Source organism: Sminthopsis crassicaudata, chromosome 6 (assembly GCF_048593235.1).
Source record: "Sminthopsis crassicaudata isolate SCR6 chromosome 6, ASM4859323v1, whole genome shotgun sequence".
NCBI classification, from domain to species: Eukaryota; Metazoa; Chordata; class Mammalia; order Dasyuromorphia; family Dasyuridae; genus Sminthopsis; species Sminthopsis crassicaudata.
In genome coordinates this window covers 162,111,774-162,134,424 of record NC_133622.1, presented here as the reverse complement: position 1 = coordinate 162,134,424, position 22,651 = coordinate 162,111,774, and the positions used below count along the sequence as shown (strand labels likewise).

General features: G+C 35.2%; 2 protein-coding genes across 8 annotated transcripts in view; one reads left to right on the top strand and one right to left on the bottom strand.

Annotated features, from left to right (window-relative positions):
* Nucleotides 1–22,651, top strand: part of ART3 (ADP-ribosyltransferase 3 (inactive)) — a 124,213-nt gene that overhangs the window by 5,027 nt on the left and 96,535 nt on the right. The window lies entirely within an intron of this gene.
* On the bottom strand, nucleotides 463–5,998 carry LOC141546122 (C-X-C motif chemokine 10-like). The gene is made up of 4 exons (XM_074273704.1): nucleotides 5,898–5,998; nucleotides 4,721–4,847; nucleotides 3,576–3,665; nucleotides 463–2,637 (listed from the first exon to the last, which is right to left on the bottom strand). The coding sequence occupies exons 1-4, from the start codon at nucleotides 5,956–5,958 to the stop codon at nucleotides 2,631–2,633; spliced, it is 285 nt and encodes a 94-aa protein (XP_074129805.1). The 5' UTR covers nucleotides 5,959–5,998; the 3' UTR covers nucleotides 463–2,630.

Sequence of the window (22,651 nt, the reverse complement as noted above, 5' to 3'; positions counted from 1 at the left end):
CTAAATGTTGAGGATACAGAGACAAAAATGAAATCTCCTCTCTCAAAGAGTTTGCATTCTATTAGAGGAAAACAATATGTACATAAATATATACGGAATAAGTACTGGGTGTTTAGGAAATGATGAAAAGGATGGTTTCAGAGAAATCTGACTAGATTTGAACTGAAACAGAGTGGAATGAGCAGTACTAGAACAATTTCTACAACACCAACAATATAATAAACACAAGTAACTTTGAAAATTTTAGGAACTCTGATGACAGTGACCAATCATGATTTCCCAGGGATTTATGATGAAACAGACTGCCCAATTTCTGATAGAGAAGTGATGGCTTCAGAATGCAGATTGAGAGACATTTTATTTTTGGACATGACCACTACAGGAATTTATCTGCACTGATCACACATATTTGTAATGGGATTTTGTTTTTCTTGCTTTCTTAAGGTTTGTGAGAGAGGAGGGGCAGGAGAAAGTGGAAAGAAAGAAGGTAGATCATTTGAAAAAAAATTTAAAAATTCAATTGGAATGTAGCAAGGAAGAGCAGTACTACTCACAGTGTGGAAAATTCCTTCAAAAACAAAACCAGAAAACATATACAAGAGAAGTTTTGGGGGGAGAAAGGCATTTAGGTGGCACAGTGGATAGTGCCAGATGGGAGTCAGGAAGACTTCAAACCCAGTCTCAGATACTAGCTGTGTGATCTGGGCAATTCACTTAACCTCTACTTACTTCAGTTTCTTCATCTATAAGATGAAAATATTAATAATACCCATTTCCCAGAATGGTTGTGAGGATCAAATGAAAATAATGGTAAAGCCATTAGCACAGTGCATAGTAGATACTATATAAAGTTATGTTAGCTATCGTCGTCTTTACTATTATTAGAATAGTTTGGAGAGATCTGAAAAAGATTTCATGTAAAAGGGTTGCTTGAACAAAGTTTTAAAGTGATGTTAAGAGGAAGAGGTGAGACCAGAGTGCAGATATGTATTTCATGGTTTATCAAAAACTTTAATAAGATCAGAGACTGAGAGTCACACTGATATGCTTAAAGATAAGGCAGATTAGGTGAAAGGGATTTAGGCTGACCCATAAGAATGTGGTTTACAGTACAGGATAGGGAATGAGCATAAGCTAGAGATGTGAAATTTCTGACACTTTGAAAGGAAAAACTTTTACTTTTAGAAACATTTAACAAAAGATAAAACTGGGGAAAATTGAAATGTATATATTTTAAAATCTTTTTTTCTGATTTAAATATTAACATTCAAGTTTGTGTGGTTAAAAATATAAAAGTTTGGGGTGGGTTGGGAGTGAGGACAGTGCAAGTAGGGACAAGAGGACTAATTTCTCCTCAAGGCTTTCTAAATGACATAGGAATCACTTAGAAAAGAGGGTTCACGAAGTGCAAAAGTTTCAACCTATTTAACCCCTAGTTTTAAATAAATCTTCCCATATTCCTTATTCAATATAAAAGGAAATAAATTCTAGCATTTACTATGCATTTTGCATAAGAAATAACATTAATGGATTTTCCATAAAGAAAAATATATTTGATATACAACACTTTTTTGATTGTCATAAAGTTTATCTATACACAAATTAAATGTAATAGTTGATTTTTTTTTTGTTGACCAATGGTTTCATTCTCAGTATAATTTTTGAAAGAGTTAATTTTTCTTACTTTGGATTTGATTGAGAATAAGACTGAGAATTCTAATTCACAGAGAATTCAATCAAAGCTTTGTGAGCGTGTTATAAGAATGGAGATATATTTCTCTAAGACATAACAAAAGTTTTGTAACTTCATTGATTGGAAATAAATTTGAGATTTCTGGTTATTTCATAAACTGGTCAGTTTGTTATTCACTGGGTTAACTTTGACTTTTTTTTTTCCTATTTCAATATGAAAAACCAGATTTTATTTATTTTGGGCTTGATCAGTAGAAATTAGTGGTTTAATTGTTTGTTTCAATTTTTTTTCAGATGTGTCACAACATTCTTTCCCATCCTTTTCTCAAGAATTTACCCAGAGTTCCTTGACAAATAACTTGTACCCACTTGGGTGCATGGTACCCCAGGTTAAGAACCTCTGGCCTATTAGATCACAGATATTTTGAATCCTAGATTTGTCAATCATTACACATTTTTGTTCTTATGCAGTAGCATGGCCAAGTGTACACAATAAGATAACTATTCTTGAAATGGGTTTTAATAGTAAATAACCTGATGAAACTTTTTACTCTTAGGCCCATTTTTTCTAGTAATATCATCTGCCAGTGACAATCTCTTACTATATATAGAACCATTCAGAAGGCACAACAAATCTCTGAAAAAAAATGTCAAATTAGGTAGACCTCTATTTAGAATGACTTGAATATCACTCACTTAACACCACAATATCAGGAATTATATATAGTACTAGAGTTTCTCTTACTAAACAGATTATGTTTTTTAGGTAGCCAGTCAATTATTTGTGATTGATGATTGCTTTTTTCTTTATAAGAAGAATTAGACACTAGAAACAGTTGGGGCTTGACTTTTCTCTGTATATATGGGAAGGCTTCATTCTGGTTAAACTTTGCTCTTCATATGGAGAGAATGTGTCTTCACTTGTGGACAAGAGCTGTTCAAGACCTATTGAAAACAGAGAAAAGAATAAAATATAAGTTGCTGTACTTTTGTCTCTTTATCTAGGTTCTGATTTGTCACATAATAATTCTAATGACTGTGTGTCTGGGGCTCCAGATTGGAGGAAAAGGTTAGGGTTAAAGTTTTCTTGCTATCAAGTAATCATAGTGGGTTACTTCGATTTTCCCAGTTTGCAAATGAGTTATGAAAATCTGCTAGTCGTTTTTATAAAATCTGGGGTTTGTTTCAGAGAGGTATTCAATTTTTGCTTTTTAGTGTCACAGCTGAATTCACAAAAATGGGAATGTGTGATCATGTCAGCACCCTGGATACCTTAGAATCAGCCGGAGTCAGGATAAGCAAAAGTCCTTAGTCTTTATTCTTGGTCTTGAGCAGTAGAAGTGAAGGGAATGGTCAAGTAGGATCTCTGCACTCACCTCTTCGTCTCAGGCCCAGAAGTGACCCTGGCTAGTCTTACTGCACTCCCTAGTCCCTCCCACAGTTCTCTGTCTACACCAAACGATTGGGCCAGCACAGAATAGTGGGAAGGGCCATTTTCCAAGCATATTCTTATAGAGTATTGTCCAAGCTCAAGTGCTTGATTATCTTACCTCAGTGCATTAACTCAAGAGTTTCAGTCCTTTACAGGAATGAATAGTAGTCATCTAATTTTGTATCTGTTTAAGAACAGGTTAGTAGATTTGCTGGCAGTGTGTGTTGATTGTGAGGACTGGCCATACTCCAATCTATTTGCCATTGTGCTGAGAGCACAAGGTTTCAAGCCTCCTTGGTGTGTCAGAATGAGAAAATTTGGATTAAGTGAACTCTGAGATCATTGCAGCAGAAAAAACTAACCTACTTTGGTAGCCTGAGGCCACGTGCAGTTTTATCACAGTGAAGCCTGAAGCAGGTGCTTTTAGTGGTTGCCTGGAGAGTAAACTTACCTTGTCCTTCTAATTGCTTTCAGTACAACTTTCATGGTTGGGGTATCTGGATTCAGACACACTTGTTCCTTAGTATTCTTCATTGTGCCTCTACAATAAATAAACCACAGCAAAGAATTTAAAAATTCTGTCAATGAAAATGGAACTGTAATGGGATGCACTGAATACCAGGCTTTGTGGACATCTCAGGTCAGCCTCTACCTGCTACTTAAATGAGTCTCTAAACTCACCTATGCAGCAATGCCTTCCTTTGTAAATCAGGACGACAATATTAATTTCAGTCATAAAGCCCGCTAGAGGAAGGCAAGATTTTCATCAAAAGAATCCTCATCTCCTTAGCCTTTCTCAGTATGTTTCAGAGCTGTTAGATTTCTCTCTTCATAAAAACTAACCAGTGAGAAGTGCTTGGAAAAGCACTGAGTAATATCATTTGTGTAGATATGGAGAGAAATCTTTGTGTTTCTCTTTCCTCCTCCCCTCCCCCCATAATAACTTCTATAGCAGGTTTATTTTGCCCTGTCAAAACTGTTCACATTTCACTTCATTAAAGTCCCTTTCCTCCTGAAAGTCATCATTGTACCTTATGCCTTTCAGCTAGTGTGGACATTCATATCAAAGAAAAAACAAATTTTAATAAGTAAGTAGTGAATTAAAAGAACTTTTTCATTTACATATTTTGGTGGATTCGTTAGGACAAATTTATTTATATCTTTGCCATTGCCAAAAATTTGAGCCATATTGTTTTTTTCTTTTCTTTATAGAAAGTTCAAAATCTTCATAAAATGAACCTTCATTAATTTTTTTGATCATTTGGTGAAATATTTGATTCAATCCACATCCCTTGGGGATAAACCTGTAAGGTATGTTTTCTAGGGGCAAAATGGTGTGCTATAACAAGTGGTGGACCTGGGGTCAAGAAGAGCTGAAAGTTTAGAAGATCTATACCACATCTGTGATAGCCACTTTAGCCTCTCTTTGTCTTAGATTCCTCATTTATAAAACTGAGGGGATAGTGTCTCTGTAGTACTTACCTCACAAGTTTATGTGAGGAGTGATCAAGGGAGATTAAAGAGTGTTCCATAACAATAAGAGTTAGCATTTATATCTAGTTATCTATATGAATGTCAGTTATTAATTTTACTTACACAATTTCAGGGCGTGGACATGCAGCACTGGGAAGAATTACATCAAGTTTTTCAAAAGATTTTAGGGTGGGGATACTCTTATTAACTTGTGGGCAGCGACAGCCAGTAGATGCAGGTAATGTGGGTACTGTGAAAAAAGAGGAAGGTCAGGTAAAGAAAAATATCCAGACTGACAATATTCAGTCATTGTGGGACAGTGATCTAGTATCAATTCCCTCCCCCACACCCCCATATCCCATGTCAGAATCTCAATTCTAGTCTGCTAGGAAAAAAAAATCTTTGAAGGAGCTACCTTCAAGAAGTAGCATTTAAACCACAGGATTCTGATTTGTTGAAATATAGATTTAGAGCTGGAAGCAAACTTAATGGTCCTCAAATTTTTTCCCTTTATTTTAGGGTTTAGCTTCAGGCAGGGACATGAACCTGCCCTAGCAGGCAGTGACCATTTAAGAATGAGTAGGGGAAAAAAAAAGAATGAGTAGAAATGGTAAAAAGGGTCTTAATCTCTTCAAATTCTAATTTCAACACTAATTTCCCTGCTAATGCAGCTTACTTCAGACCCTGGCCTTTCATCAATTGAACTAATAACTCCTACCTTGAAGCTTGATTCTGTCTGAGACAGTGGTCACTCTTTCTGAGTCCCCTGCTTTTGTTACCATATCTATGTCCTTGCCCTTACTTAGGTCTTTATCAGAACCTTCTTGTCTTAACTACTTTTCTGGACCTGACTTCTGCCTAATGACAAACCTCATCCTGACATATCTAAAATACCCTTGTCTAGATGCTTTCCTGTGTTTTTCTGACCATGTCAGAAGTCTTGTTTTAGCTATGATACTCCATTGTCTGTTTGCTTTCTAACTCTGATTAAAAATTGCAAAATCATTTTATTTTCTCCCTTCACAAAAGCTCTAATTTTAAAAGGTACAGAACTCCTGGTATATGGTAATTATTTAAAGCTGGCAAAGATTTGAATTGATTAAATTATATCTCATTACTGAAAACATTTGGGTTTGACTAAGGATGTCTTTCTGTTGTATTTTGACAATTTGTTCAAACTTTAAACTGTGTTAAGGAAACTGAAAGACATCATTTCTTGTCTGCATCCACAGTACTAATAATAATTTAGCACTAATGTCACCTGTGACTTAAAAAAAATATATTTTTCTGTGTTCCTTACCTTGAGCCTTGGTCAAAGCTGGCAGGGTGTTGCAGAGGAGGAGTATGATAATTCGGTTCATGGTAACAAGATAGGATGAGATACAGTATTCTTGGGATGTCTCTGAGGGACTGAGGAATTTCTCAGTGAACATTCGGTATTTATTTGCTAAGGTTCTTTTCCCTCATTAATTCTGATTAGTCTTACAGTTAACTCAGCAAATTTAACCCTGTAATGGTCTGTGCTGAGAAAGGTCTCAGGTTACAGAACAGCAAGTATTATTTTTGTTAGATATTTCTTATTCATGAAAACTTACATTTTACCCCCCAGATAACCAATTTTGTTTCATTTTCTCTGAATCTAGGAACTACTATATGCAGAGAGAATGAAGGATCATAATTTTTATCCTTTTCTTCACTTTATCTTTTCCTCACCCCCTCCCTACACACAAAAGATCAGTGTCAACCATTTATTAACAATCATGTGTCATACACAGTACAAGACATCAGGAGAATAAATACAAATATAAATACTCCCTGCTTACAAAGATTTTAAAAGACAAGAAGTACATATAATACATATGTATATAATATAAAGTATAACCATAACATTAGTTAGTAAAGACAAATATTAACAAAGTAAGAAGGGAAGTTTGGATGAGAGATCACTAGTGGATGCAGGGACCAGGGAAATTGTGTTTCCGTGTGTTTGTTTTGTCCTAGAAGAATGAAGCCGCCATGGTTGAATAAGGTCAGATCCATGCTTAAGGGAAATTACTTTGATGGTAGTTATTTGTCCTTCCTTCTTGGAGGACCATTACATCAGGGAGGGGATGCCATGACATGCAGATGAACTGGATTTTAATGAGGGAGGGCTGAGCAAGGCTACCTGCCTCACCGTCTCCTCCAGAGCCATTTGGAGCAGGGTCTAGATTAAGACAACTGGAAATGACCCTGGATGGTAGCAGTGTATAGGATAACATAGAGTGGTGAAATTAGAGACTTGAGACAGGGATAGTAGATTAATTCTCAAGTTAAAGTCCTTAATATTTTATTCCTTCAATGGATCCATAATCTCATTGATGTTGGAACTTTTTTCAATGTTACAACAAAAATTATCAGGCAATAATGATAAAAGGACAGAAAGAAATCAGTTCCTTCCTTCAAGTAGCTAAAATTACAACACTATATAGAGAAATAAATGTCTGTAAGTTTGTATATATCAGTTTGGCATATAAATATATACACACACATATGGACATAATTTTAGGCAGGAGGATTTTAAGAGATAGGGGAAGAAGGAAAGTAGTTTGGTAACAGTTTATGTCCTCCTCCCCCCAAAAAAAATCACAGAAGCAGAAAATGGCATTTTAGGTAAAACAAATAAACTGATTTAGTTTGAATGACTTGACTAAATTAATGTGACATGTACATTTTAAGCAATCCCTGCTTTCTTGTGTTGTACAGCTCTTGTTCATGTTGTCCCACAAATGTGTTAATGATGAATATTAACTACATACCACTATAGCAAAATTGTCCATTTCTTGTCCCTTATTCTTGTTATATGACTAACTCTTCCTTTTCCTTTTGGCCTTGGTGAGGGGAAGAGGCAACATTGTCATTGTCATTGGAGATAGAATAAAGGACAGTTTTATTTGGTCAAATAAACAAGCATTTATCACCTGTTATGTGCCAGAAAATATGCTTAGTGCCAGAGATACAAAGAATGATAAAAATAAATATCTACCCCCCACAAAACCCAGTTCCTACTTTTAAAGAGCTCACAGTTTAATAGAAGAGACCACATGCAAACAACTCTCTGCAAACAAGATATATTACAGATAAGATGAAGTAATTTCAGTGGGAAATCTAAGATAAAGAACTAGAAAAAGCTTTTTGCAGAAGTTGGTATTTTAGTTGAGACGATGGAAATCAGGGAAGTCAGAAGGCAGAGATGAGAATGGAGAGAGCCAAGAAAGATGTTTGAAGGTTTGCTATATAGGGAAGAGTGAAGAGCACTGAGAGAAATCTCAGAAAAAAGATAACAAATTTATAGTGGATCCAGTCAGACTAATTGTTTGACTTTCTCAAGTGAATTAATCTAGGTGTGGGGTTTAGCAAAGCATGAATGAAACAAGTGGGCAAGAGATTTTGGAGTAGAAAACAATTGGTTTGGTTAATAAGTCTCAACAAGGATGATAGCCTGTGAGCACCAGCCTACCTTTCCAGGTTTGCTGCACATTATTACCATCGTGCCTTCTGTGTCCTAGATAAACTCAATAGCTAGTTATTCACTGAATTTGATATTCTATTTTTGTCTCTGTGCACTTGTACCAACCACTACCCTACCTATCCCCCTAAAGTTCTACCAACTCAACCTTGACTTTCAGATTTCTTATCTCTCTTCAAAGCTCAGATTAAATTCCTCTCCTTAGTGAATCCTACCCTGACTCCTCCCAATTATGACTAATTTTTCTTTCATGTTTTATAGAAACTGCTAATTTTTTCTTTCATCTCTTTACTCTCTATATTTATCTGTGTACATGGGGGTCCTCCCTAGTACAATATAAGGTCAGTTAGGGCAGGGATGCCTTCATCTTACTTCAAGAAGAATTTGTTCAGTTCCTACTGTGTGCCAGGAATGAAAGGAACTTACAGCCTAGTGGGGAAGATAATAAATACATATCAAAGGAATAGGAGTTTGGCATATATTTAGACTATCTAACATGGGGAACCCATGGCAGGTGCCAGGGAGTTTTGCTTTTAGAAGGCACTTTACATTGGCCTATCCAAAAAACGTAAACGAAATGGCCAGTAATGATAGGAATGCAATGTTACTTCACTGTTAGGTGAATTATAATCATAATATTGATTTGGAAAGAAAAATTACATCATGATATAAATAATTGCAAAATAAGTTTTTAAAAATATAAAATCCTTTTATGTTGAGAATTCTAAAAAGCATAGGAATAAGTGAACCTTTTCTTAACATTTTAAAGTATTAGTATCTCTCTTAAGCCAATAGTTAGTACTATTTATGAGATAGAGATGCTAGAAGATTTTCCAGTATTATCAGGGACAAAGCAGGTATGTACATTTTTTAGTATATCATTATTACATGTGTTATTTAACATAATTCTAGAAAGTGATCAATAACAGTAAGTCAAGAAAAAAAAGAATGGAAGGAATGAACATGGACAAAGAGGAAACAAAATTATTCCTTTTTTGTAGTTTACATTGTTTATTTAGTGAACTCTAAAGAGTCAACTAAAAATTAATTGAAAGAATAACTTCAACACAATACCAGATCTCAGAATCAACTGTTATGAATATTGTCAACAAAATCCAGTAGGAAGAGATAAAAAAATTTCATTCAAAATAATCACAGAATCATATAATATTTGGGAATCCATTTAGGAAGACATACTGGAATTATGGGATTACAAAACACTTTTTACAGATTTGGTGCAGTATTAATTTTTCATGTTTGAGCTATGAAAATATAAAAATAATAAATTCATTTTTTATAATAATAAAATTTCATAACTGTAAATGCTATATAAATTATTCAGCTCCATACCAAAAAAAAAAAAAAAAAACTATCTGAGTAGTTATCTTTGGAAAATTAGGGGAAAAAAACAACCAAACAAGAAAATTTATTTCAAGGAACAAAGAGGCCAGAACCTTAAAGGAAATAAAGAATGAATAAGAAGGCAGTATCAAATCTCAAACCCTAGTTATATAAGATTAAATCTAAATACAGTGACAAAATTCACCACACCCCAGCTACTGGAACAAAGACTTATCATTTGATTAAAAAAAAAAAGCAAACTGTTGGGGAAGATGGAAAGCATCTGGCAGAAATTAGGATTATTCTAGCATGTCATACCATATATCATAATAAGCTCCAAATAGTTACATGAATTTGATATAAAAAAGTTATAAACTAGAAAAGGCAAGGAAAAATGAATTACCTTTCTCAGCTATAACTAGGGAAATTTTCTTGACCAAATAAGGGATTGAAAGCATGAGAGGAGAAAAATTATATAGCTGAAAAGTTTTTGCATAAAAATCAATAGTTAGAATCAGAAGGTAGAAGGGAAAAATTTTTTGCAACAGATATCTCTGATAAAATTCTGATATACAAATATATAAGAATAAGAACCATTTCCAAATGTATACTTTAAGTCATAGAGCATGAGGCAAGGGGCATGGTATTATGATCTATCCTTGTTTGAAGTAGTCAATCATGTTAGGATGCTTTTCTTAATGTTGATACTTATTATGGGGCTTTCATTTTTATTTTATTCTTAAAACTTTTATTTTTTTAAATTTAATTTTAATTTTTAGGTATAAATTCACTCCCTTACTACCCACTGAGAAGGCAAGAAATACAATACCATTGCACATATAAGTTCAATTTTTACATTATACACGTGAAATTCTAGAAAAGCAAGTAAAATAAAGTGAACCACATGCACTCAGTTCATCAGTTTTCTTTCTGGAGGTAACTAGCATTTTTTTATCTTGAGTCTGTTGGAATTTTTGTGTTAGTAGTAACTATTGCAGTAGTAGTTGTTGTAGTAGCTGGCCCATTGGAGACCCAACTGACCACATCCAGTTGGGTAATAAAACTTCTTCCTTTTCTTCCTCCCTCCCTCCTTTCTTCCTCCCTGACTCTTTTCTTCCCTTCCACCCTTCCTCCCTCCCTTCCTTTCTTCCCCTGCCCTTGGCACTTAGCAAGATTGAGGAGAAAACCCAGTATGAACTGCTCCACTGCTTCCCCAGTTGCAAACTACTTCAGACATAGTTACAACCAATAGTCAATTTATATTGAGAGAAGAATCCTATATTTGCTGATTTCTCATGAGAAGCAGGTATGTTCCCAAGTGAGACACACACTGAATACAAGAAGGAGAACAAGCTTTATACTATTAGTTCAATTCTTTACCTCCCCTTTCAAGGCTCAGATTAGTTGAATCCGGTTTACAATTGGTTGTTTCACAGTCTGAATTACAATTAGTAGATTCATAATCTGTGTTACAATTGGACTGATTTACAATCTTCTTTGTTTTCTTATTCCATATGTCAAAAGGCTTGTGCTCTATCTTTAATTCTAGCTGGTTTGGGCCAGTTTAGGCCTGGGCCCCTTTATTTTGTTATTTAGACAGTTTCTTGATTCACTTAGTGATTTGTTGGAGATATCTTTAACAGGATACTTCATTCCTCCTCCTGTTTTGACAATATCTGTGCAAAGCTAATTTCTCCTACTCCTCACAATTCCCCTATTTCTCTTTTTAATAAGGATTTGGTTTCCACACTTTTTTTTTTTTACACCTTTTCTGTTGTCTTTTTTTTTTTCCTGAGGCAATTGTTGGGCTTAAGTGACTTGCCCAGAGTCACACAGCTAGGAATCGTTGTGTCTGAGTCTAGATTTGAACTCAGGTCCTCCTGACTTCAGGGCCATTGCTGGCACTGTGTCACCTAGCTGCCCCAAACATTTTAGTATCAGTTCACATTCCTCATCTCTGCAAAATTGGTCATGCACCCTTTGGACTATTATCTTGACTTGGCTCTGTTTCCCTGCAGATGTCATTTCACTTTAATCCACTTGAATATTCTGGAAAGTCCTCAGACCTAAATTTCTCTCCTAGGTACAGAATTTCTCATGACCTTTTTATTATCCTTCTGTATATAACCTGATACACCTGGAAGTTTTTAGAAAAGTATCACATGTAGTCTGGGTTCCCTAAAGGCTTCTTCTGTGCAATATTCTCAATTTTTTCTAGTTATTTCCTTATAGAGCATTCTTCTCCCATCAAGGAGCCCTCACCATCCTTCCTTGATTTTAACAGCTCCAACTCTGGTCAGTCAGTTCTTCTTTCTTATTGAATATAGAGATTGACCTTGGGGTTGGGATGTCAGGATAAGGGACAACATTTTAGTTTTAACTCCTGCTGTGAAGCTCTCTTGGCTTCTTCAACTGTCAGTCTGATTCTAGTTATTTCAGGTGAGCTTCCTTTCTGATATCCCTGTATATGCACTACTGAAATTTTGGAGGGAAGTAATAGATCTTCTAACCTCGGTTTAACTGTCATTACATGGACTAGTTTCTCTCCTTAGCTTTTTTACTTTCCCCCCCCCTTTCTTTCCATATTTTTCCAGTATGCATCAAATCAGAAGCATTTTTAGTCAGTATAGATAGTCCTGACCTTTCCTTTCAAGCCTTAAGTGCATGACTTAGGGCACGCAACTCACGTTTGAGTAGACTATTGCTTTGACAAGGCCCCTGGGTCTATCACTTGCCAAGTCTCCCCTATCTATTATTGTGCAGCTGTTTCTTCGCTTTCCTTTCACCACTCTGGGAGACCGGTCAACAAGCAAACTTCTCCCTGTTTTGAAGGGAGTATCTCTTAAATCTTGCATCACTTTGGTCTGAAAGCTCATCATATCCTAACAATCAAGCTTTATTTGGGTTGTTCTGACCCATCCCTTTTCCTTTTTGTAGAAAAGCTATAAGATTAACATTATTTTCAGTGGCCAGGACTAAATTATCCTTTTCTACTAATATGGCCTCATAGTTTAAGATCCTTGAATCAATCAATCATCTCATTGCCCTTTGGTTTAGTAATGGCCTAACTAGGTGTGGGGATGCTCACCACTAGTGCTCTTCCAAACGTTAGTTTCCTATTCTCTTCTACAAATAAGACTGTGGCTGCCATACCTTGGACACACTTAGGCCATCCCTGAGATGCTGGGTCTAGTCATTTTGACAAGAAGGCCATGGGCTGTCATTGTCATTAACGCCCTAATGCTTCTCCCTTGTCTACGGTGTCAAGGGAACACTGGAGCAGTCATTAAGGTGTGCTTCAGTTTGGCCACCTCTTCTTTTTCTTGCATTATCCATGTCAGGACCTCAGGTTCTTAATAATTTCTTATATAATTCTTTAGTTATTTGGGCATAAGAATCTAAATATAATCTGCAATATCCAATCAATTCCAGGAATTTTCTAAGTGACTGCTTAGTTTGGGGTCAGTGAAGGTCAATGATCCCTTGAATTTGCTCAGAGTTGATTTTCCTTGTGCCTCAAATACCTAAGCTCTGTCTCTCCATAAATTATAAAATTTCTTAGGTGAAACTCAAGCCCTGAGTGCCCAAAAAGTTCAATAATGCAATAGTAATCCCCCTGAACCTCTTTTTATATGAGTGATCTCTTTGAGACCCCTGGAATAGACAATGAATACTCCTCCCAATGCCACCATTCAGCTCTAATCTCTGACGGACTTCCAGACCTTTCAACCTAGCATGTCCATCTCTAGATATTTATTCACCTTAAATCAGGTGATTTAATGTAAAAATGTAAAAGAGGCAGTCCAAACCCTGATTAATGTTGGTCTGGGTCGGACAAGTGCTTTAGATGTAATGTAATGAGTCTAGGGCTGGGGTAGAAATCAGAGCAAGGGGCCTCTTGACCATTCAAGTTTGATTCATAAATCAATCCAAAAACAGTACTGATATGATTTACAGCTAGTAGGAAAGGAAGAAATAGGGGGGCAAGTCAGTTCTCTTTAAACAATGCCCACCTTGTCTACTTCCACTCTTAAGGGGACTCTTTATTTTCTTAAACTGTGAATTCTTTAATCCTGAGTCATATATGGCTAGAAGCAGGATCCAAAAGCTTCCACACAGTTAATAGGATCCAGAATTTCACTGTGTAACAGAGGTTCTTAGTCTTTTGGGGTGTCTGGATGGAGCTAGTATTCTATTCGTAAAGCTTTTACAGCCAACTCTGAGGGGTAGGGGAGATTTATTGTTTAGTCAATTAGTCATGTATGATTCTTTTGTGATTCAGTTTGGGATTTTCTTGTCAAAGATACTGGTGTGATTTGCGATTTCCTCCTCTAGATCATTTTACAGATGGGGAAACTGAGGCAAACAGCCTTCATCGACTTGCCCAGGTCACACAGCTAGCAAGTATCTGAAGCCAGATTTGAGCTCAGGATGAGAAGCCTTCCTGACTTCAGGCTTGGCATTCTAAAAACTCCATAATCTTGCTGCTTACACCACACAGACATAGACATGGACATACACATGCATGAGCATGCTTAATACATTTTTAAGTTTAATCTGCATTGTTACTATTTTTCTCCATTTCTTTCTTAAGTCTAGACAGTCATAAAACAATATCATCAAAACAATAAATTAAGCACTGATAGGTAGTTGTTGGTGATTTCTGAGGCATTTGAAGCTGGCTTCATCTCTTGGTATACTCCTTTGGCAGTCTAGTGAAGCCTGTAGATCTCTTTGAATAGTTTTCTGAAAAACCAAATAGTAGAAATATTAGATTTCAGTTAGAGGTTATTAAAAAATATATATATTTTTTCTCATCTAGATTCATGTATTCCCTAAAATATATGTATTCCCTGGATGTTAAGAACCCCCTGCCAGAAAAAGTGTAAGCTTCTTAAGGATAGGGATCATTTAATTTTTTTCCTTGTATCCCCCTCATTGTCAAGCACAATGTCTAACATATAATAGGTACTTAATAAAATACTTGTTGATTAAAAAATAAAAATAAATACTTGTTGATTGATTCAGTTCATTTTTTTAAAAATCAATAAAAAGGTAAGAATTCTTGTTAGAATGGTAGCTTATAATCTATTATTGGTGGGTACATGTGCATTTTAAAAAGGTAGAGAGTTAAGGTAGAAAAGAAGAGATTAGAGGCTTCTGGAAAAAATTGACAAAGGAGAAACCAGTAACTTCTAGGGGGAGTGGATATAAGGAAAGGATTCATCAAGCCAGTGACTCCTGATCTGATCTTTGGAGGAAGATCAGTAATCCGAAAGTCAAGGTTGAGTTGGCAGAACATTCTTGTCATAGTGGAGGAAGGAGATGGCAATTACTTGGTGCAGATGATTAGAAGAAGAAATAAAATATCAAGATCAGAGAACATTTTGCCTGGACATAGAGTACATGAAGAAGAAGAATATGCAGTAAATATAGAAAATTAGCCTGATGTCAGATCCTGAAAGGTTATAAAATATAGAGGAGTTTGTATTTTATTCAGATGCAAATTGGGGTCACTAGAACTTCCTGAACAAATGAATGACATAGTCATGCTTTAGGATTATCAACAGCTGTATGGAGGGTGGATGGAAGAGGGGAGATACTTTTTCTACTATTAGCCTAATAAACATGCTAGTCTACCTTCTTAGAGTAGAAGAAAACCTGAAGGGAGGAGGTGAGATAAAATACAATAAACTTGGCCTGCAGATAGTGGAGCTCAAATAAGTCCCTGTGAAAGATGCCATTTAGGTGGTCTCAGCTTGCACCAATTCCCATTACGTATGAATAAGACTTTTCTCTCTCTTGCTATCTGGCCAATGGTACTACCATCTACAAAATACAAAGTGATGAAAGTATTTGTTTCTTGAAAGTATTTTTGCATAATCCATTTGATAGTTAAATTTGATTGGCTTACATTATTAATTAACCTGACATGCACTTTTAAAACTGACTTTAATCAAGTTACTCAATTGATAGCTTTCCATCTCACTTGTATCCATTCAGCCCACTCCTCATCTTCCCTATTTGACACTTCCATATAGGGTGAGAGAAGACTTCCATCAGGCAGCTGTTGTTGATTGTTGTTTCTTACAATGATTATTTTGTGTGAATAGTTATTTTTAATTTTTTAAAAATGAGGAACACAGGTAGCTGTTCAGTCATGAGGGAAGCTGATGATCAAGACTCCCATTGTCTCACCAAAGCCTTGAGCCAGGTTTCATTTATTTATTTTCTAAATTAAAACAAAAATTACTGGTACATCTTATTTTGATGGGACAGATGCTATTCAACAAGAACCAATAAAGCCTTTTTACAAAATACAGGTTATCAGTTATTTTTATATTTCAACTGGGATTTTGTTGCTTTAAAATACTATATGTTTTAGTCCTCGTTGCTCTTTTTGCTCTGCTTTCCTCATTTTGCATTACTGTATACAAGTGTTTCCATGTTTCTCTGAATTCTTCATCATCGTTATCCCTTAAAGTTGCAGTCATATTGATTTGATCACAGTTTCAGAGTTGGAAAATTGCCAGATTGAAAAGGACTTCAAAGGCTATCTTGGACAGCCCATCCTTGAATTATTATAATTGACCTGACAAGTGCTCAATCCAACTTTTGCTTGAAGACCTACATTTGGAGAAATCCACTACCTATAGAGGCAGTCTATTCCACTCTTAGGTAGCTTTAATTGTTAGGAGTTTTCTCCTTCTATAGAGCCGGTATGTATCTCTTTGCAATATTTGCCTGTTGTTCTCTTAGTCTTGCCCTCTCTATTCAACTCGAACAAGTATATCTCTTCTCCATGATAGCCTTTCAGATACTTGAAGGGAACTTTCACTTCTCAGTTTTCTCTTCATCAGGCAAAATATCCCTATTTCCTTCTATTAAACTTTATATAGCAAAAAGAAATGTACATTTTGATCATTGAAATTTCAGAAGATATCTTGGGATTTATGGACTAGATTTCTTATTTTTAAGGGTCATGCCTTAAACTCAAATCACTTTGGTTCTCCTTGATTGGCCAACATTGGGTCATAGCCCAACCCTCATTTGGCCATTGTTTGGGCTCTAATTACTGAGAATGAATATAAATAGCAATTGCTTTTGACCATATCTGTCTATACATATTTATACATATTTCTATACATATCTATATATAGATCCATCCATACACACATAAATGCTTACAGATATATACACATATAAATTTATAAATGTGTATATGTATATATACATATATATTAATATGTATTCACACACACAATTTTTTTTTTTTGACTCTCTAGGCCATTCTTTGCCTTTTATGTAGCACTAATCACTGAATGGACATTTCCTCAGTCAAACTGAGACCTGGGAAAGAGCTCAGCTTAAAAAGGCCTTAATCTCCCACTGTATCCTAAGCCATCCTGCTGTATATCTTGCCTTTGGACTCAAATGGCTCTAGAGGAGAAAGTACGGCTGGTGACTTTTACAGCCCCTCATCATTTAAATCCTGTTCACTTGGAAATCTTGGTATCACCTTTCTGATGACCATGGTCCTCCTCAAAAATGAAGGACAAACAACAACTTAGGGCAAGAGCACTTCACTAGTCGTGGATGCCTTCACTGAGTAAGATAAAGTACCTTAATCTAAAGTGAAATTTTAGGCACTGTAACCATTTGGTGGTGATGATAGTTCTTCTGGAGTTGAAGGGGTCTTTTAGGTATTCCTCCGATCATAATTCTGGTACCTACTTATTACATTAAAGAGAGAAAAGAGACTAAAACTGAGATGATATAATAAGGAAAAATTCATCAACAATATTGCTTTCATGTTCAAAATACTGATCAAAGGGAAACATGCTAAAGGTATTCATTATTGGTAATAAATAAAATCAGTTTTGGTTTTTTTTTCTTCTAGTATTGAATTTTCTCTAAAATAGCTAGGTTTGGCTCTTGCTGAAAACCCAGAAGTTACATTTTAATTGATTGAAAACATCCTTTAATGAAACCCACGCCTGGCAGAAAATTGCGTTTCAAAGAGAATATTGAAGGAACATTGAGTGCTTTCAGTGCCTGCCAGATTAGGTAATAGACTACTCTGAAACTTTCCCCATAAGAGAGTGAAAGTAAGCCGGAAGTGATTTCTCCTTTGGAACTTGATAGGTTTTATTTTACAATTGTGTGCAAATGCATCTATGTAGCATATCTGACTTATTGTAGAAATTATCTCTTTTAGACAGTAGAGACTGGACACTTGCCAACTCTAGGAACTCTCTGATGAAGCCTTTCTTATGATTTTTGTGACACATACCAGGATAAAGCTGATCCAAAGTGAGGAAGTTCATGAATGGGCACAATCACTGGGGTTAGAAGTAGAAGGTTGTTACTGAACCTGTGGGCCAATTACTTGGTAAAATGAAAAAAAAAAAAAAAAAAACTCAAAAATAGCTGTTATTATTGTTCATTTAAGAATAAGAAATTAATACATTTGGTGAAACAGGAAACATTGTTTTCTCCTGGTCATTAGCTACAGATTCTTCCTTTAATTATTACATCAATATGCTTGCATTTCTGATCTGTCCTCCAAGAAAATTAGATTTTCCAGACAATGGAAATTATGTAATTGTTGGATTCACATTTTACCTTCAACTTTGTAATCACAAATTGCTGTGTCTAGGTCTTAGGTTACAGGACATTTCATACCTTTTTTTTCCCCCACTTGAACCAGTTGTTCCAAATCAGCAAGTGTTTTAAGTGCCTACTACAAATCAGGCAAAAATAGGCCCTGCTCTCTAAGAGTTTAAATTCTAATTGACCACATTGTAAACAACTATTTACAAACAAGATTAATTCCAAGTGTGGTGAGAAGAGGGGAGAATAAGGAGCTTGAATTATCAGTTCACCTTTCCAACAGCTCCTTCAAATATGAGTGTGTCCATCTTTTATCTTCTTTTATTGTATAAAGATTTTCTATTTTCTATCTGGTTTCTGGTCACAAACTTTTCCATTATGCATAATATGATTTTTATTGGTATTGATTCTGATTTTTATGGTATTTAAAAAAATTTATCTAAACTTATTTTTTGCCAGACTAGTTTTTAAAAATCTAATATTTTGGTTTTCCTTCTTAGAAACAAGAAACATTTCCCTTTGCTTAAATGGTCAAAAGATATGAACAGGCACTTTTCAGATAAATTAATCAAAGCTATCTTATATTCATTTGAAAATACTCTAAATCACCAATTGCGAAGGTCCAGGCTAGTTCCTCTGAAGGGCTCAGAATAAGTCCTTGTCAGGATAAGCAAAAGTCCCTGTCCCACGTTGGGTACCAAATTGTAAAGGTCCGGTCGTCTCTAGGTTATCGTTCCAGTCTGCTGTCCCAACTCTGTCCCAGGCTAGACTACTCTCCAGACCCAATGCTGCCCTCTTTTATCCTTGAAGAGATTGTATTGAGAACTCTACGGGGCTTGTGAGAACTCCTACAGCCAATGAACTTGCTCCTCTTAAGGTGCAAACCCCTTTAAACATGTAAACTCTCCCTCAGAATTCCAAAGGTGTAAACTCCCTTTAAAGGCCCAAACCAAAGGTGTGAATTCTGAGCTAGAGAATTGTTTAGACAACTTGAGTTCTCACCTTGTAATCCTAACAACCAATCTTCCCTAAGATCCTAAAAGAGATCACCCAGGTCCCTTATCCCAAGAGCTTTATGCTTCTCAATGCTTTCTAACCACCAGTCTCTGCAGCTGCTGTCTTGGGAACAACACCAGGGCAGATGCATCCTGGTCCCTGCTCTTGAACAATCTGCAGCTACAACTTCTGAAGACTGTGGAAATAAAATTTTTGCTGTCAAAGTTCTTGGCATTGTCCAGTGGTTGAACATTTGAAATGGATGGAATTTTAGGAAGTGACATTAAAAGACATTGCCACTTTTTTGTTGCTGCTCCCTAAGGGCCATAGACTTTTCTATTTGACTTGTAGCTGAAACTATCAATATGTATTATCTCCCCCAATAGAATGTGAGCCTCTTTAGAACAGAAACTTTTAAATTTGTATTTCCCAGTGATTTTTGCACATAATAATAAGTGCTTACTTAATATTTTATTCACTCAAATAGAACTAAACAAAAAACATAGTTATTATATATATGTATATACATATATATACATATAATGTGGGAGTAGATTTTTCTTGATAACTCAGTCCCCTTTAGGAAGTTTTGACTGAAGGAAATAATGAGAAAACTAAGAAAACATACACAGATGTTTCCTCAAATATCTTAGGATTTCTCTTGGTTGGAAAGATGTGAAGATACTTCTTGCTGAAATACTGGGATACAGAAGAAAAAAGAGAAATAGGAGAGAAATGATGAATCACATCATCCTTGTTCTAAGTTAGCCACTGAAAATTAATTGTTGCTGTTCTAACAGTTTATAGCAAAGGGGTTGATGGAATGATGTAGTGGACATTGAGACATCCCTTTGAGAGAGATTAGACTCAGACCAGAAATGGAGTTGTAAACTGTTTGCTAGAGCACCAGAGTCAGAGGTGCCGGGGCAGGTTAGGTCCAGATAGATCTTGTAGCAGAAATGGTTTTTAGGGTTCTTGGCATTAATGGCTTTTGAGAACCATAGTTGCTGATGAGATGGGAGGACAGACTCTTTTCACCATCTTTACTTGCCCCCACTTGGTATAGTTTCCTGAGATATATTTCCTTCCCCCAATCCTTTAACCATCTCTAGGAAACAGGGAGGATAATGGAAGTAACCATTGCAATAAAAAGGTAAAGAGTCTTTTGCTGCCATTTGGGAAAGTAACTCTAATATATAAAAAAGAAAATAAAACAAAGTATAAAGGTCTCAAAGCTAAGCTATTTGGATTTATATATGGAAAGACAATACTTGTATCTTCTAATAAGTTTATCATTATTAGGGCAGTTAGAAGGATTCTTCATAGAAAGAGGGTACAGTATTGAGATGATTATGTTGGGATCATTTAAGAAAAATGTTTAGGTGAAAAAGGAACTACCTTGGAGAAGGAGAAAGGGAGATAAATATTGGGGAAAATTCTCTCATATAAAAATGGCATGCAAGAAAGAGCTTTTACAGTGGAGTGAGAAATGTGAATGTATGGCATAGGCCACACTTGAACCTCATTCATATCTGAACTGGTTCAAAAAGGGATTTTACACACACACACACACACATTTTATTATACACACATATATACACATACATATTTGTATATGTATTTGTATGTGTATATACAAAAAATTGTTAGGAGGGGAAAGGAATAAGAAAAAAGGGGAGAGAGTAATAAAAGAGTGTGGAGAGCCAGTTTTAAACTCTTTGAAAGACTGAAGAAAGCGAGGTCACTTGAAAGACTTTAGGGGAGTTAGCAAAGCTAGTTCCACAGCTGATAACCCATATCTAAGCTCCCTCCAATTATTTACTGAAAATAAAGTCAACGTGACTGGAGTGTATTTTAAGAGAGGATGCTTATTAAAAGAAAAACAAACAAACAAACAAAAAAAACAGGATAAGTTTTGATTAATAGAACAAGGAAATGTCATAGCCTTCATTATATTTTCTGTGGTTTTCTGGCATTTATGTAATGTTTAACAGAAAAATATACTTATATGGGGTATGAAAGGGAAGCTTTTAAAAAAAAGTCATTTCCATGCTTTAAGCTTGAACTTTCCTGATCCCACTCATTTCACTCACTCCTTCATCCTGCACTTTCATCCTGCACTTTATGCCAGTTGTTGGCAAAAGGGAGGTCAGATTAAAGAAGCCATTGGTCACAAGTAAAAGACTTTAGAGATGTAAAGACAAGATAAAAAGAAATGATAGATAAACAGAAGAAAATAAGATGAAGGGAAATACACAGTGGTTAATCATAACTGTAAATATGAATGGGATGAACTCAATTATAAAACAGAAGTGGATAACAGAATGCATTAGAAACCAGAATCCAGTGTTACAATGTTTACAAGAAATACTTTTGAAACAGAAAAACACAAACGGAATTAAAATTAAGGGCTATAGCAGGATCTGTTAGGTGTCCATCAGCTGAAGTAAAATCTCAGACAAAGCAAAAGCAAAAATTGACCTAATTAAAATAGATAAGCTGAGAAACTACATCTTGCCTAAAGAAACCATAAAAGTGAAGAGCAATACTACATATATATGCATCAAATGACATAGCATCCAAATTCTTTTTTTTCTTAATAGTATTTTATTTTTCCAAATACATGTAAAGATAGTTTTCATCATTCAATTTTTTTCCCTCTTTCCCTTATCTTCCTCCTCCCCAAGAGAGCAAGAAATATGATATAGGTTAAATATGTAAAATTCTTTTAAGCATATTTCCACTTGTCATGTATGCAAGAAAAATAAGACCAAGGGGGGGATTAGAAATGAAAACAAACAAAAATGGTAAAAATACTATGCTTTGATTCACATTTACACAGTTCTGTCTCTGGATGATGATGGCATTTTTCAACCCAAGTCTATTGGAATTTTCTTGAATCACCACATTGTTGATAAGAGTTAAGTCCATCACAGTTGATCATCACATAATCTTGTGTACAAGATTATGTACAAGATCTTGTGTACAAGATTGTGTACAGTATTTTCTTTGTTTTGTTCATTTCACTCAGTATCAGTTAATGTACATCTTTTCCAGGTTTTTTCTAAAATCATCTTGTTCATCATTTCTTACAGAACAATAATATTCTATTATATTCCTACACCATAACTTATTCAAGCATTCCCCCAATTGATGGGCATCCACTCAATTTCCAGTTCTTTATCACTACAAAAAGAATATAGCATCCAAATTTTTAAAGGAAAAGTTAAATGAATAATGGGAGAAAATAAGAAAACTGTGCTAGTGAAGGATATAAAATTTCTCATCTCAGATCTATGTAAAACAAAATAAATTAGAAAGAAGTCTCCAGAAGATAAATAGAATCTTAGAGAAATTAGAAATGATAGACCTCTGAAGAAAACTAAATGGAAATGGAAAGGAGTTTCCTTTTTTTCTCAGCTACACGTAGTTCCTTCACAAAAATTAAGGATTTATTAGGACATAAAAACTTCATAACAAAATACAAAAAAGCAGAAATATTGAATGTGTTTTTTTCAGACCTTAATGTAATAAAAATTGCATTTAATATAGGGCCATGGAAGCATAGGTTAAAATTTAATTTGAAACTTAATAAT

Coding starts and splice junctions, on each gene's coding strand:
- LOC141546122 (XM_074273704.1), bottom strand. CDS start 5,958: ATGAACCGAATTATCATACTCCTCCTCTGCAACACCCTGCCAGCTTTG. Junction 4,848..5,897: donor AGCTTTGACCAAGGCTCAAG/GTAAGGAACACA, acceptor CTTTTTTCACAG/TACCCACATTACCTGCATCT. Junction 3,666..4,720: donor TGTCCACGCCCTGAAATTGT/GTAAGTAAAATT, acceptor TATTTATTGTAG/AGGCACAATGAAGAATACTA.